Here is a 17,363-nt window from a genome sequence, read left to right on the forward strand (position 1 = left end):
TCCACAGTGACATTTTGGTGAATTTACTGAGGAATTTCTGAAACTGAAACAACAACATGAATGTCATTGTTATTTATTAATACTAACACAGACACTTGACAACGTGTTGGCATATTAGCTAATGCTAACAACGCTAGCTTGATTACATTACAGCAGCACGTGCAAATATGCATGAAAAGACTCCTGCAGACATCACACATGAGACGCTTTATAGTAAGTAAGAATTGTTTTAGTTATATTGTAAAATTTGCTTGGAGTGATTACTGAAGAATCCATATGAGTGGAAGATAGAATGGTCCTTGTTATTCTGGTTAAAGGGACTACACAGAAATCGACACTGGACGTTTAACCCGCAGCACCTGCAGTGAGCGAACTTGTCCAAAAGGTGGCACCATAGCAAAAACAATAACACATCATGTCAATGTCTTTGCATCTGTTCAATGAAAACTATTTGCATTATGGCCATCAGAGAAGAAAAATCCATAAATTAGTCGGTCCCTTTTATAAGCCACAGGGTTCAAAGTGTAGGAAAAAAGCAATGGCCTATAGTCCAGAATTGGCGGTACTTTTTGAGCATATTCCGTTACATATCGTTACATATCTTGGGATAAAGGTCGCGCTGTGCAGCTAGCATTTAAGCTAATTAATGCTACGACGTCTGCTGTCTCATCTCCAGGTTTGAGCGGCGCCATGGCGAGCATCAGCGTGCGCTCCGGTGCCCCGGGGTCGCCCACGCACGTGAGCGCAAGCAGTGGCAGCGCCACCGCCGGAGGCGGGGCTTCTTCGGGCTCGGGGGCACTGTGCCGCAGCAGACGTAACGGCCTGCAGGACGTCGATCTGAACACTTTCATCTCGGAGGAGATGGCGCTGCATCTGGACTCTACCGGCGCCGCCTCCGCCGGGGGAGGGGCTAGGAAACGAAACTCCGCCCAATGTAGCGACGTCATCACGGACTCCCCCACTCACAAACGCAACAGGATGATTTGAAGCGCTCGCCTTGTCTCCCTTCCCCATCACGCCACAAGTGTGTCCAAGCGGTGACGGCCCGGGATCAAGACATGACCGTGCCCTCTGACCTCACCCACCACCTTAAAAGGAAGTGACCACATAGCACTTCCTGTTACTTTGACGCTTCTTCTACCGCCAGTGTTCATCATTTACACGACGTGATCGCCTAAATCATTTTGTAGGGGTGTCCCGATCTTACTTTCACACCCGATATTGCATGTGCGATATAAGCAGTCTTGCAGCGGGTTTGTGTATGATATCACAAGCGATACAAGCAGTCCTTCAGCGTGTTTGTCTGTGATATCATGTGCGATACAAGCAGTCGTGTGTGTGTGTGTTTTATCATGTGCGATATAAGCTCTCCCACAGCTTGTTTACTTGCGTGTGATATCATGCAATACAAGCACTCCTGCAGCTTGTTTACTTGCGTGTGATATCATAAGCGATACAGTCTTCCAGCATGTTTGTATGTAATACCGTACGCAATGCAAGCAGTCCTGCAACATGTTTGTGTGTGATATCATGTGCGATACAAGCAGCCATGAAGTGTGATATCGTGTGGTATACAAGCAATCCTGCAGCTTTTTTACTTGTGCATTTAACATCCACATGTCGTCCAATAAGCACACAGTTTCTTCTATTTTAATCAAGTCACATACACATGGCAGCTACACAACAGCTAAGCACATGTAGTAATTATTGACATCAAGTATCAAATATTTATAGTTGCATATTACTTACACATACAAAGTCTCCGAGGCGTATTAGAAACTATCCAGTAACAAACGTGTCCGCTTTGTTCAGCTTACTTGGTCATAAGCTTACCTTCATGAATTACTGTGACCACTAGGTGTGGCCAAAACAATGACCACTCCACTTCAACTTAAAGACAGCTCAAGTCCATTCCAGGTGGTTAAATAAGTTTTTCATATCAACCTTTTCTGACTCATTTCACTTGGTCAAACCTATTCTAATATTGTTCACTATTAAGTAATACAAGTATGTACTTGTAATGCTGATATCGTATCACATTAATATCCAAAGTGAAGAAGTTGTATTGGGACGCCCCTATTTATTTGTTGAGCCATTATTTCTCAATAACATGTTTAAAAGCAGCTGCCCTTTTATGTGTGACTCTTCTGAGTAGTTGCAATTAGTTATTTTTGCACTTAACATTTCAATCTGCAAAGAAAAATCGGCTCTTCCGCAGCGCTCTGCTCTTAGCCCCGCCCACTTGGTGGCCGTCACGCCCACAGGCCAAACTGTCCTCCGGCAGGGACTGCCAAGTGCACAATGTGCTTCAATAAGAATATTTAATAACAATATGATGATTTTGTTCCAAAAGGAAGTAAAACAAGTTGGTTTCCATTTGAAAGTCAGCTGGTGCCATCGCTCAGACGTCACCGGCAGCACTTTTTGCTCAAATGAAAACAATATTTATTTTGCTTTAATAAATGAGGTCAGTGTCCCACAAACTACCAGGAAGGATTTCTCTTTTGTATAAAGTGTGCCACTTTAGTTTTGAACTGACTTTGCTTTCACTCTTTCAGCTCGTTTTGTTTCATGATTGTTTTGTTGCAAAACCACTAAAAACTGGGATTTCATTGGCTGTCAACCTGTAACATGTGGTGATTTCATAGGAACTTCCCCAATCTGCTTTCACTTTGTTTGAAATCATTGCAACACATTGGCTGTCAGTTCTGTCGTCACTTTGCTCTGCAACAATCATGACTTCAAGGCAAAAACGATGTTTCTCGTTAGTCGCATCAATAAAAGGGAACGTTTGTGTGGACAAAAGAAACAAATTTCATTTTTACCCCAATCATCACATTCTATACATGCCAACACTATTATTATTATTATTATTATTATTATTTTTATCATCAGCCGTTGATGCATAACTCAGAAAAGGGTCAACAATGGCTAATCGATATACTTAACATTTAATAGTTGTTATGATATATGTTGTTCACAATGTAAATATGAAATTAAACAGTTGCAAACTGAATGGGACTGATTCTTTTAACTGGAAAATGAAAACAATTGTAATAATTATGAGGTAGATTATCCAAACATTGTACTCTGGTAAGAGTAGTGTTACTTTAGAATAATATAACACAAGTACAAAACTCAAAACCAGTGAAGTTTGCACATTATGTAATTTGTAAATGAAAACTAAACAATTATTTGCAAATCCTTTTGAACTTATATTCAATTGAATAGACTGCAAAGACAAGATATTTAATGTTGGAAAAGAGTAACTTCTTTTTTTTTGTTGTTGCAAATTATCATTAACTTTGAATTTAATGGCAGCAACACATTGCAAAAATGTTGACACAGGGGCATTTCTACCACTGTTACACTGCCTTTCCTTTTAACAACGCTCAGTAAATGTTTGGGAACTGAGGAGAGCAATTTTTGAAGCTTTTGAGGTGGAATTATTTTCCCATTCTTGCTTAATGTACAGCTTAAGTTGTTCAAGAGTCCGGGGTCTCCGTTGTGGTATTTGACGCTTCATTATGCGCCACACATTCTCAATGGGAGACAGGTCTAGACTACGGGCCGGCCTGTCGAGTATCCGCACTCTATTACAATGAAGTCACGCTGTTGTAACACGTGGCTTGGCATTGTCCTGCTGAAATAAGCAGGGGCGCCTATGATAACGTTGTTTGGATGGCAACGTGTTGCTCCAAAACCTGTATGTACCTTTCAGCATTAATGGTGCCTTCACAGATCTGTAAGTTACACATGCCTTGGGCACTAATACACCCCCATACCATCACAGATGCTGGCTTTTCAACTTTGCGCCTACAACAGTCCTGGTGGTTATTTTCCTCTTTGATCCAGAGGACACGACATCCACAATTTCCAAGAACAATTTGAAATCCGGACTCGTCAGACCACAGAACACTTTTCCACTTTGCATCAGTCCATCTTAAATGAGCTCGGCCCCAGCAAAGCATTTCTGGGTGTTGTTGATAAATGGCTTTGGCTTTGCATAGTAGAGTTTTAACTTGCACTTACAGATGTAGCAACCAACTGTAGTTACTGACAGTAGTTTTCTGAAGTGTTCCTGAGCCGACTCACTGATGTGGCTTATTGATGCAGTACCGCCTGAGGGATCCAAGGTCACGGGCAATCAATGTTATGTGCATTGATTTCTCCAGATTCTCTGACCCTTTTTAATGATATTACAGACTGTAGATGGTCAAATCCCTAAATTCCTTGCAATAGCTGGTTGAGAAAAGTTTTTCTTAAACAATTAGCTCACGCATTTGTTCACAAAGTGGTGACCCTCGCCCCATCCTTGTTTGAGAATGACTGAGCATTTCATGGAAGCTACTTTTATACCCAATCATGGCACCCACCTGTTCCCAATTAGCTTGTTCACCTGTGGGTTGTTCCAAATAAGTGTTTGATGAGCATTCCTCAACTTTCTCAGTCTTTTTTGCCACTTGTGCCTGCTTTGTTGAAACACGCTGCAGGCATCAAATTCCAAATAAGCTAATATTTGAAAAAAAAAAGTTTACCAGTTCCAACATTAAGTATCTTGTATTTGCAGTCTATTCAATTGAATATAGGTTGAAAAGGATTTGCAAATCATTGAGTAACTTATGATTTTTTGTTGTGTGTGTTTGCGTGTTTTTGTGTGTGTGTGTGTGTGTGTTCTGGCAATGCTTACTTATTGGGGACGTCGTTCCATTCACAAAGTCACTTTAGGGGACCTTTGACAATATAGGGACAAATGAAACATTTTTAAAGGCCTACTGAAACCCACTACTACCGACCACGCAGTCTGATAGTTTATATATCAATGATGAAATATTAACATTGCAACACATGCCAATACGGCATTTTTAGTTTACTAAATTGCAATTTTAAATTTCCCGCGAGTTTCTTGTTGAAAACGTCGCGGAATAATGACGCGTACGCGTGATGTCACGGACTGTCAGGAAATATTAGCGCTGCACCACACACGGCTAAAAGTTGTCTGCTTTAACCGCATAATTACACAGTATTTTGGAGATCTATGTTGCTGAATCTTTTGCTCTTTGTTCATTTAATAATGGAGACTATAAAAAACAATGCTGTTGGTGGATTGCAGCTGTCTTTAGCACCGAGACACAGCCGATGTTTTTTTGTTTGTTGTGAAGCGGAGCGGTCAAGCGAACATGTTTTATCTATGTCAACCAGCATGTTTTTGGATGGGGAAATTGTGATATATATCTTACCGGAGAAATCATTGGATTATTCGTCGTCCTGCAGCAGCTGTTCAAAAGGCAGCTGTGAGCTTGGCTCCTCGGCTTCTCTCTGAGACACTTTGTGTTCACCGCAGCCATCCGACCTCGAGGTATGTCTTTACCATCTTTGAAATCTCACTAAAACACTATTAAAACAATAAGCAGATATGGGATCTTCCAGAATTATCCTTGTAAATGTGTCTAATTATATCTGAAACGCTCACACTGCCGCCGCCCGGAGCCGCCGCTCTTTTCTTTTTTATTTAATTAATTTTTCCTAGTCCTTCACTATCAATATCCTAATTCACAAATCTTTCATCCTCGCTCAAATTAATGCGGAAATTGTCGCTTTCTCGGTCCGAATTCCTCTTACTGCTGGTGGCTCACATTATAAACAATGTGAATATGTGTGGAGCCCTGCAACTCGTGACGTCATGCGCACATACTTACGGTAAAGGCAAGGCTTTTCTATTAGCGACCAAAAGTTGCAAACTTTATCGTCGATGTTCTCTACTAAATAATTTCAGCAAAAATATGGCAATATCGCGAAATGATCAAGTATGACACATAGAATGGACCTGCTATCCGCGTTTAAATAAGAAAATATAATTTCAGTAGGCCTTTAAATAATATTCAGATCCATTTTGAAGATGCCTGAGTGATTTATAAGCCCCTTAATCAGTCTGCAGCTGGTCCTGCCCTGGTTGGTCCTTCATTAATTACTTTTAACAATTAACACCTGGCGCCCCACACACAGGCAGCGTGAGCGCAGTACAGGAAGGAGTCATTTCGGACGTTCAGACACGGAAGCAAGTCGTTTAACCTAAAAGGTAAGAACATTTTCTTAATAAAAAATGGAGTTTATTGACTATCATTTGTAGAGATTAATGTTTTTATGACCAAGTCAAGCCAAAAAAATTAGCAGAAAAGCAAACCTTTTCCAACGGGTGCATTTAATGAAGAACATGAGCCTTGCTCAAAAAAAGCGTGTGAATCACTTTGTGTTTTTGATTTTTTGGGCATTTGGACTGGTTTATAGTCAATGTAGCTCTAATTTAATGCTAATTGGTTGTCTATAAGGACTTTTAGGAAGTTATATGTAAATAGTTATGATGGAAATTGGAGATTAAGGACATTTAATAATCTCACGTTGGTTTTGTTTCACGCATATTAGATAAAAGACATATGTACAGTAGACCAGTGGTTCTCAAATGGGGGTACTCGTACCCCTGGGGGTACTTGAAGGTATGCCAAGGGGTACGTGAGATTTTTTTTAAATAGCAACAATTCAAAAATCCTTTATAAATATATGTATTGAATAATACTTCAACAAAATATGAATGTAAATTCATAAACTGTGAAAAGAAATGCAACTGCAATATTCAGTGTTGACAGCTCGAATTTTTTGTGGACATGTTCCATAAATATTGATGTTAAAGATTTGTTTTTTTGTGAAGAAATGTTTAGAATTAAGTTCATGAATCCAGATGGATCTCTATTACAATCCCCAAAGAGGGCACTTTAAGTTGATGATTACTTCTATGTATAGAAATCTTTATTTATAATTGAATCACTTTTTTATTTTTCAAACATTTTTTAGTTTTTTTTTTTTAATATCTTTTTTTCCAAATAATTCTAGAAAGACCACTACAAATGAACAATATTTTGCACTGTTATACAGTTTAATAAATCAGAAACTGATGACATAGTGCTGTATTTTACTTCTTTATCTCTTTTTTTCAACCAAAAATGCTTTGCTCTGATTAGGGGGTACTTGAATTAAAAAAATGTTCACAGGGGGTACCTCACTGAAAAAAGGTTGAGAACCACTGCAGTAGACCACATGAACTTGGACATAAACAGCATAACACCTGATGCAACTGGAACAGATGAATATTGCTCAAGTCAGGAAATGATTAACAACGTAGTTGTTCGCCCTCCCGTAACAAAACATGGAAAGAGTTTACGACAAAAAAAAATATTCCTTGTATTGCAGTAAGCCTTATGCCAAGCTGGCATGACATCTACAAAGTGCACACAAAAACACATTGGAAGTAGCCACAGCTCTTAGCTTTCCAACGAGGTCCATGGAGAGAAGCAAACACCTAGATAATATTCGTAATAAAGGGAACTACGCTCACAATGCTGCTATTATGGAGTTGGGGAAGGGTGAACTAGTGCCTTTCAAACAACCACCTAAAGAAGCTAAAGGAAATGATTCCATGCACTGTGCATATTGCCAAGGACTGTTTACCAGAAAGGTACTGTGGAGACACATGCAAAGTTGCCCACTCAAACCTTCATCAGTCACCCAAAAACCAGGAAAGAACCATGTCCAGTCCATGTGCACATATACTGGGCCTGTGCCTTCAAGTATATCCAAACAACTGTGGGGAGTAATAAGTGCCATGATTCCTGATCCAATCACAGAAATAATAATAGATGGCCATGTCATCACAGATGTTGGGCAGCACCTGTTGAACAAAAGTGGTATGTCAGCAAAAAATTAACAATGTGTCAGAGAGAAGATACGGGAATTAGGAAGACTGATTCAAAATGCCAGGAGAGTAACTAACTTGAAAAAAATGGAGGAATTTGTGAATCCTAAGAACTACTTGGAGTAGGTCAAAGCTGTCAAATGTACTTGTGGCTCTGATAGTGACATTAACAAATTCTGGATTCCATCACTGGCAAATAAACTTGGGAATTCCCTGGTTAAAGTCAGCAAAACTTTGAAATCACAAGGTTTGATAAAGAACAATGAAGATTTGGTCAGTAATGCCACTCAGTTCCAAGATGTCCATCATGAGAAGTGGAACGAGTTGATCTCTGCAACAGTCCTGAGGAACATAGCCGGAGAAAAGTGGAATGTACCCCAACTTATGCCCTTCACTGAGAATGTTCAAAAATGCATCAGTTTCTCAGTCAAATGCATGATGAGTGCATCAGTGCGCTATCTGAAAATTCTTCCACAAAGGCCAGGTCAGACCTGACAAAAGTATGTTTGACACAGATAATCCTCTTTAACAGACGGAGAGAAGTAGAGGTAGCAGCCATACCCTTGTTGGCTTTTTTGTCAAGAGACACAATAGATCCTCCCGAGGATGTTGATTGGGCACTCTGATGTGAAAAAACTCTGCAGACATTTTTTCAAGGATTGTCATCAGGGGAAAACGAGGCCGACCTGTTCCTATTCTCTGGACTCCAAAAATCGTGTGTGCATTAGAATTTCTTGTTAAGTACAGAGAAACTTGTCGGGTTCTCAAAGACAACAATTCCCCATTCGCAAGACCCACAGTGATGACGCATTTCCGTGGTTCTGACTGCATACGAGACTATGTAAAAACATGTCATGCAAAGTGTCCTGTGTCACTTACATCCACAAAACTACGGAAAACATGATGCCACCCTTTCAACCGTGCTAAACATGGCAGACTGAGATGAACCAGCTAGCCAACTTTTTTGGCCATGATATTAGAATCCTTCGTGAGTTCTATAGACTTCCAGAAAAGACATTACAGCTGGCAAAAATCAGCAAAGTTTTAATGGCACTTGAGCAAGGTCGACTATCAGAGTTCCATGGAAAGAACTTGGATGAAATCACAATAGGTCCAAGTGGTAAGTTGTCATGTTTGTTTGGTTTAAACTCAATTATAAGCTTAATATGCCATGTGTACCATATAATGTGTTGTGCAAACTGAAGATGAAGATATCACCAGAGAGGAAGGACACTATCCAAGTCCTGACAATAAGTTAATACTCATTTTTCGTGTTTATGAAATGTGCCCTATGGTAAACATTACACTGATATTTTATTACATTTAAACCACAACAGAGATGGCATTACCAACCCCTGATGATGAACACATCCCGCCACCAGAGAGACTGACAACACCTTTAAAACAGATGCCTCATCACGACATTCTTCCAATTGTATGTTGTCATCGATTATAAGTTTAAGAAACTGAAAGAGTAAAATGATTGATGATGAATTGAACTGAAAATATTTTGTATAGTCACTTGCAGGTAAAGCTGACCAGAAAAGGCGACCCTGGACATGGAAAGAGGTGAAGGCTGTCAAGAAGCACATGAAGCGATTTATCCCTTCTGGTATTGTACCAGCACAGAGTCCATCCATCCATTCGCTACCGCTTATTCCCTTTTGGGGTGGCGGGGGGCGCTGGCGCCTATCTCAGCTACAGTCGGGCGGAAGGCGGGGTACACCCTGGACAAGTCGCCACCTCATCGCAGGGCCAAAACAGATAGACAGACAACATTCACACTCACATTCACACACTAGGGCCAATTTAGTGTTGCCAATCAACCTATCCCCAGGTGCATGTCTTTGGAAGTGGGAGGAAGCCGGACTACCCGGAGGGAACCCACGCATTCACGGGGAGAACATGCAAACTCCACACAGAAAGATCCCGAGCCTGGATTTGAACCCAAGTCTGCAGGACCTTCGTATTGTGAGGCAGACGCACTAACCCCTCTGCCACCGTGAAGCCCCAGCACAGAGTGACTGTTTGAAATGATTAAGGGCCGAACCGGAAGCTCTCCAAAACCGGGAATGGCAAGCATTGAAGTTCTATGTCTACATCCGCATTACGGCCTACAAAAGGAGATGGTAAATGGGTTGTACTTGTATAGCGCTTTTCTACCCTTTTTAAAGGAGCCCAAAACGCTTTGACACTATTTCCACATTCGCCCATTCACACACACATTCACACACTGATTGCAGGTAAAATAGTAAATCAAGATAATCAGCAAGATTGGTTAAGTGGAACAGTTTTTTTTATTTATGTTAATGTTCAATTTTGTTCAAAATAAAGTTAAAATGAAAGTTTAAATGAGTTTTCTTGAAAAGTTAAACGTGTTATCATGGCATTAATGGTACCATAATTCTGTATAGTATCGATCCTTAGTTAAAACTAATATATTTTTCCCTTGTCTCCTCAAGTGATGATGAAAAACTTGGTCCCCATTCCAAATAATAACCTGTGTGTGTGTTCTTGTATTCCTACCCTTCTTGAGAGGCCCGGGGCCGCAATGTGCGTTCGAAGTGTCGATGATCAATGTGCCCTACGATTCACATTAGTTCTCGCAGCTTACTGCGTCCATCAACGCACGAACCGAGTGATCCACCGCTGAGTGTTGTGAGACATCAACAAGGAAAAGTACCTTCCATATGAAGACCGGTGAACTGGCACGTGCACACATAGGGCCCTATGGGTGTTTTAGCCCCTGCCCTTTTTTGCCTCGTCTTAAAAAGTGCCCTCTGTCTGTGTGTGTGTGTGTGTGTGTGTGTGTTTTTTTTGTTTTTTTTCTTTAAACAACATTCATAAATTCCTGTTAGGGATGTAAAAAAACAGCGATACAAAAACTCCACGTTTTCTTGTAATACCGGGTTGTTTGAGCCTGCACTTCCGCCAGAGAGAGACAGAGAGAGAGAGAGAGAGAGAGAGAGGGTAAGTGAGTGAGAGAGAGGAGAGAGAGCCAACTGCAGCCTGAGGAGACGTGACAGTGGAGCAACTTGAACCTGTGAGTTATGGTCTAGTCGCCGTCCACTTATTCAGCATCTAATATGGGTAATATTTCAGAAAAACGCTGTATTATTTTATTATTCAATGAGTCAACTTCTGTTTTTGCAGGACGTCGGAGCACAGCGCATCAATTGAGCACGGCACATCAATTCTGCACAGAGCGGATCGTGCGGGACAGGAAGTAGTGTACAAAATACAAAATAAAACACCGGGTTAATTTTCAAAATAAAATGCACTGTGTTTACGGCGGATCACATTTCTCTCACAGTAGAGGTTTAGATATAAAGTTGTATTGCGTTTCAGTTGTTTAATCTGTGCATTAAGTGAGAAAGACCATAAGTTACAACTTGATGGTGTTTTCATCAAGTTAAGGGAAGAAGGACAGATTTTCACATTGAAGTTTTTTCCATCTGGGTATTTTTTTTTTTGTTCATGTTGCATTGTTCAATGTTCAATATTAAAGTGCTTATCTTTAGCAATAAATAGCCTAATAATAAACCAGTGTTTTGTTGTTTTTCCTTTCTTCCAAGCCTATGATAATGTGAATTAACTCATTATGACAATAATTTGTTGACACAAAAGAAATGGCAATCACTTTTACCTACAAACAACACACAGCTAAGTAGTTAGCATCCTATTAGCAAATTTAATTTTACATTAATTTCCATATTGTGTAAAGGACCCCGGAAAAATTTCCTGCCTTTTTCTGACATTGAGCCCCTGCCCCTCTATAATCATGTGCACGTCCCTGCCGGTGAATAAGTTAGGACCGAAATGATGGTCCCAATACGGAAAACCATTGCATCGATACAGAGCGAAATACTAGAGTCTCTGAACATTGCTCCAGAGTCAGGTTTTTTTGTTGATTTAATGTGCATACAAAAGTCAACATTGACAGGTGCAAAGGCAGCAATATATGATAAAACAATACAGCAGCTAAAGAAGGACTTCCCTATTTATCCCCGAAAAAACCCGCCAGGTGAACAGCCGATTTTACGACATCTGGTGCTGACGTAAGACAGCCCGCGTCCCATATGTGACCATAGGATGAACAAATACACTACGGTACTAAGACTATAGTGGCCGTAAACAGTTAACTTCTACAGCTGTGTTGCCCAAAGTGCGGGACCAGGGGCCATCTGTGGTCCGTGACTCCTTTGTCATCGGTCTTAAGCATTGCGTGTGGTAATCTATCAAAATTAGGGTGGTCCCAAAGAGGGGGGATTTGTCAAATTGACTGTGTGCTCCCCCTCTGGTCAACATATGAAATAAGTGTATAAGAAATTGAAATGCACCCCCTCCGGCCCAAGATAATTTAAAAAAAATATATGTATGTATACAGAGACATACTGTAATAACTTGAAGTAAATAATGAAGATTAAAAAACAATTGCAAAACAAACCATAAAATAATAACTAAAAGCTTGCCTTTTTTATATTTGCATAGTTTGTATATATTAATAATGTTATAAATATAAATCTTTATACATCTTGAAAGGGTGGTCCTAAAGAGGTAGGCATTATTTGGAGGTCTTGAGAAGGTAACAAATACGTATGTGTTTGTGTGTGTCTTCTGTAATATTGCAATATTTTCTCGTAAAATTATTACTTTTGTATAAAATTATTAATTTTTCCCCACATTTTATAATTTTGGGAACCTTTGTGTGGGGAAAAAAGCAATCATTTTCATTTTTAGGCCAATCGTGTTCTATACAGGCCAACACTATCATTATTATTATCCATCCATCCATTTGTATATTATTACTATTATTAGCTGTTTGTTGATACATAACTCAGAAAAGGGTAAACGATGGCTAATCTATAAACTTAACATTTAATATTTGTTATGATCTATGTTGTTCACATTGTAAATATGAAATAAATGATAAATGGGTTGTACTTGTATAGCGCTTTTCTACCTTCAAGGTACTCAAAGCGCTTTGACACTACTTCCACATTTACCCATTCACACACACATTCACACACTGATGGAGGGAGCTGCCATGCAAGGCGCCAACCAGCACCCATCAGGAGCAAGGGTGAAGTGTCTTGCTCAGGACACAACGGACGTGACGAGGTTGGTTCTAGGTGGGATTTGAACCAGTGACCCTCGGGTTGCGCACGGCCACTCTCCCACTGCGCCACGCCGTCCCTATCAGTTTTAATTTTTAAAATGAAAAGATTACAGGGAAATTTGTTATCTCATAATTGACTATCATGTCAAAAATGTGACAACCCCCCTCCCCCACACACACACACACACATAGTTTAGATGTTCTCGTCTAATGATTTCATATTTAAAATATTGTTTTAACAGCTGTTTTGTCAGGCTTTCCCCTGACAGTTTGTCTATGTTTTATTTTTTTCTTCTGCAATTGTCTGTTTCCTCTGTGTTTAGTATTTCCTGTCCTTAGTTCCTGTCTAGTGCTCTTATTTTGTCAGCTTCCTGTCTTGTTCCCTGAGTGCTGTGTTCCTCCTCAGCTGCGGCTGATTAGCACCTGGCCACACCTGTTGCCAATCAGCTCGCTCCTATTTGTACCTGCTTTGTCTTGTGTCAGTTGCTGGATCATTGTATTGTCTTGTCGATGTCACGTGTAGTCGCTTTTGTGATGTGTTATCGCTCCTGTCGTGTCGTACCTTGTCTTTGCAGCGTAGCGGTAAGCTATATACAGTTGATGTTTGTAGCTTACTGTTTTTTGTTCCCTGCTTCCGTTTTATTTTTCATTATACAAGTACGACTTCTGTTTGCCTGTTCGCTACCCGCTAGCTTCCACGCTAAGCTCCTGTTCGTTATTTTCTAGCTCCAAGGCTAGCTCCTTTTGTTTGATTATCCGCCTCGTGCGCGCTTGGTGTTTGTACCCTTTTGGTTTTGTTTCTGTCTTAGTATTTAATTAAATCATGTTTTCTCATTCCATGCCTGCCTCCATCTCTGCATCTTGGGGTTCGTCACCAAATAACTCTGACATGTTTAAGTGGAATTCACAAGAAGTTGTCCTCTAAGCATTTCTGCATTTGACCACTAGATGGTGACAAAGCATCACAAGTTGAACACCTTGTTTCTAACGTGGACCCAAATGTCATTTTTGGGTATGGATTATATTTACAGTAATCTATTTATATCTGCACCTTATTACTCTTATTCTGCACTACCATGAGCTAATGCAACGAAATTTCGTTCTTATCTGTACTGTAAAGTTCAAATTTGAATGACAATAAAAAGGAAGTCTAAGTCTAAATGAGCATTACCCACAAATAACGCGTGGATCAGGGGCGTCATTAGCTTTTAAGGACAGGGGGGGCTTAGCCCCCAGGAGATGCACAGGATGCGAGCAAACATAGCGTACGAGCACAAAACTTCACAAAAGGCTAATATATATAAAATAAAACAAATGGCTTATCGATAAACCATTTTTTATTTATTACAACGCCAAAATAGGCCTAACAACGCCAATGGTTGTAGTTCTGTAGCACTTTGAGATTTGGAATCAAATGTAAAGTAGACTACAATTACAATCTATTATATAAATAAAAAATATATATGTCCTTACGTAACATCACAAGAATGTTTGACAGTTAGGAGGACCAATAGTCAACATGATCCACCCAGAAATAAATAAAACAAATGGCTTATCGATAAGCCATTTAAATGTTTTTTTTTTTTTTTTAATATTTTTATGTATCATTATTCTCCTACTCACCTTTCCAGTAGAGGCCTCTCTCCTCTCACTTTCTGTGCTCCTCTGTTACAAGTCCATAGGGGTTGTGGAGTGATTTTTATTATTATCTACTGATGATAGTCATACGTGAATGAGCTCAGCTCCTGCTCTCCATGTGTAAAATGAGAAACACAGCTGATGCTCCAGAAGGAAGTAACCCCAAAGATAGCAAATGGTAAAAAAGAATGCACATTTAACTTCATAAATGACCGGGACCTTCATGATGCATTTCAGGCTAACTAGCTAACTAAGTAGCAGCATTGTTTTAGAGCGGCAATGTATCTTTTGCCTGCAAAACAACAAACGTACGACGTGCACAGAGGCTGTCTATAGTGTGCTAGACAGGTTTTTATTTGTCAAACACAGACCTGGTGTAAAGTGGAGCTAATACATTTTCTACAAGCAGTGATGAATACTTACTTCGTAGAAAAAGTTTCTTATGTCCACTTTACATCGTTCACGTTCTTGTTCTGCAGCGCTGTGTGCTTCAAAGCTGCACACCTGTAGGACCGCAAACAAGGTCGCAGAGAAAATGTGGACTGGATTTTGAATGATGTGGGCATTTTTCCATTTTATTTAATTTATTTATTCATTTCAGGCAATGACATAAAAATAATAAACCAAAAAAAGTACAACGTTGAAAAGACATAACACAAGTTAATTTAGTGCAAAATGTAATTGTGACGGTCCCAAGCCGTCGTCTTGGGGGTTCCATGGACCACCAAGGAAAGACATGCCTTTGAGCAGGTTTTGACTTGCTTTATTTTCCAACACAATCTTGTCTGCGGTCGGGTCGCTCTTCCGCTGCATCTCCCGTCTCCCTCTGCTGCTCGCTCCGCCATCTGCTTTTCAGCAGCACGTACTTCAGTCCGCCTCTTGGTCTTCGTCTCCGTCGTTGTATGTGTATCTCTCGCTCAGCACCATCACCAGCCTTGTTCTCTCCTCCTCCCCGTTTATACAGCAAGAGGAGATACGTTAATCGTGTAAAGGTGCGCGATCCACACACCTGATCTCGTTTGTGGCGTCGCTCCCGGCACGCCCCGCCTCGCCGCTCGCTCGTCATCCCCGCCTCCTCGCCGCCATCTTGGGCCACGCTCCAGCGTGCCCTGCCCCTCTGTCAGACCGTCAGCTCCACCTCTCCACAGTCCTCCATCGCCAGACACAAGCTGAGCTTACTCCCCCCTCCTTTTCTTTCGGGAGCGGGAAATGAAGATGGCCACGATCACCTGTGGCCCAAGTCTTCTCCTTTGTTGCCTGTTCTATTTCTTCCTGCATTGGGACGGATTCAGATGTTTTTAGACACATTTACTAGGATAATTCTGGGAAATCCCTTATATTTCTATTGTGTTGCTAGTGTTTTAGTGAGTTTAATAGTACCTGATAGTCGGAGGTGTACGTCCACGGGTGTCTTGACGCCAGTGTCTCAGGGAAGTCGACGGCAGCTTTATGGTCGGCGCAAGCTCAGCTGATCTCCGGTAAGAAGCGACTTTTTACCACAATTTTCTCACCGAAACCTGTTGGTTGACATTTGGTCGGAATCCATGTTCGCTTGATTGCTCTGATCCATTATAAAGTTTCACCTCTGGGAATTTTAAACAAGGAATCACCGTGTGTTTGTGTGGCTAAAGGCTAAAGCTTCCCAACTCCATCTTTCTTCTTTGACTTCTCCAATATTAATTGAACAAATTGCAAAAGATTCAGCAACACAGATGTCCAAAATACTGTATAATTATGCCGTTAAAGCAGACGACTTTTAGCTGTGAGTGTGTGCAGCGCTCATATTTCCTAACAGTCCGTGACGTCACGCCTACACGTCGTCATTACGCGACATTTTCAAGAAGAAACTCCCGGAAAATTTATAATTTCAATTTAGTAAACTAAAAAGGCCGTATTGGCATGTGTTGCAATGTTAATATTTCATCATTGATATATAAACTATCAGACTGCGTGGTGGGTAGTAGTGAGTTTCAGTAGGCCTTTAAGATTCAGTCCTACACTTCGCTGAAAGTGTGAGTAAGACGCTTGATAATTAACTTTTAAGTGCAGCTTTCAGCGAAGAATTTCTTTACTCATAAGTCAACTTGATAAATACGGCCCCAGGTTTCAGTAATTGCAATAATGCTAAATGGATTACTAAGTTATTTCAAGTAATCCTTGATAGCCTCAAAGTTAATGTTCATGCTTCGACTGTTGAAATTTGTTATTGACCAACCATCTTCTGATTTTACACTGTTTTCATATTGTTCACAGGTAAAATAACTACAGTTTTTTACAATCGCAGAGAAAAAATTCTTATCAGGGTCTATTTCCATATCAGTCTCTGTTGTGGCGTGCTCTTGATACTCACACATTTCCAGTTCTTTTTGTTGGTTGTTGTAGGATCTTCTGTATCATGTCCATATCAATACTTGGTGTGGTGTGTGTTCTTGGTGTGGATCGCATTGAGATGATGTCAAAGCCACAAAGCTACATTGATACCAAGTACTGCATCAATGTCAATACTTTTTAAAATCCACCAAGACTTTTGCTTCCTCCGGCATCCCATTTAGTTTGATGAAGATCTTACATTTCGTTACCCAGGTTTGTTGAATCTTTTGCTTGGTAGAGGCATTGTGATGGTCTATATGCCGAAGCATCCAGCAACAGAAGAATCCACACCTGTATGTCAGGCTGCTAATGCTAGCCGGCTTCGGTGTGCTAGCCCGCTGCACCGATCGACACAGACAGCCGTGTCACGGCACAGTGACACAGTGAAGACAAAAATGGTACTAAAAAGCAAAGATGTGGTTTTGCACAAAGTGATCGTTAAACTAGACCAGGTGTGTCAAACATACAGTTTTTTCCGGCCCGCAGGAT

At 40.5% G+C, this 17,363-nt stretch overlaps 1 protein-coding gene and 1 long non-coding RNA gene across 2 annotated transcripts in view; both read left to right on the forward strand.

Moving 5' to 3' along the window:
* hapstr1a (HUWE1 associated protein modifying stress responses a) overlaps positions 1–3,016 on the forward strand; it is a 19,730-nt gene extending 16,714 nt beyond the window's left edge. Inside the window, exon 5 of the mRNA XM_061905894.1 lies at positions 677–3,016. Coding sequence (XP_061761878.1) covers positions 677–987 — 311 coding nt within the window. The 3' untranslated portion in view covers positions 988–3,016. The remainder of the gene's footprint in view (positions 1–676) is intronic.
* Positions 3,017–5,958: 2,942 nt separating this feature from the next.
* On the forward strand, positions 5,959–10,468 carry LOC133555673 (uncharacterized). The gene is made up of 3 exons (XR_009807364.1): positions 5,959–6,079; positions 9,085–9,182; positions 9,266–10,468. It is a non-coding gene; the product is annotated as an uncharacterized LOC133555673 (long non-coding RNA).
* The last annotated feature ends 6,895 nt before the right edge of the window (positions 10,469–17,363 follow it).

The sequence above is a fragment of the Nerophis ophidion genome, linkage group LG07 (assembly GCF_033978795.1).
Source record: "Nerophis ophidion isolate RoL-2023_Sa linkage group LG07, RoL_Noph_v1.0, whole genome shotgun sequence".
Lineage (NCBI taxonomy): Eukaryota > Metazoa > Chordata > Actinopteri > Syngnathiformes > Syngnathidae > Nerophis > Nerophis ophidion.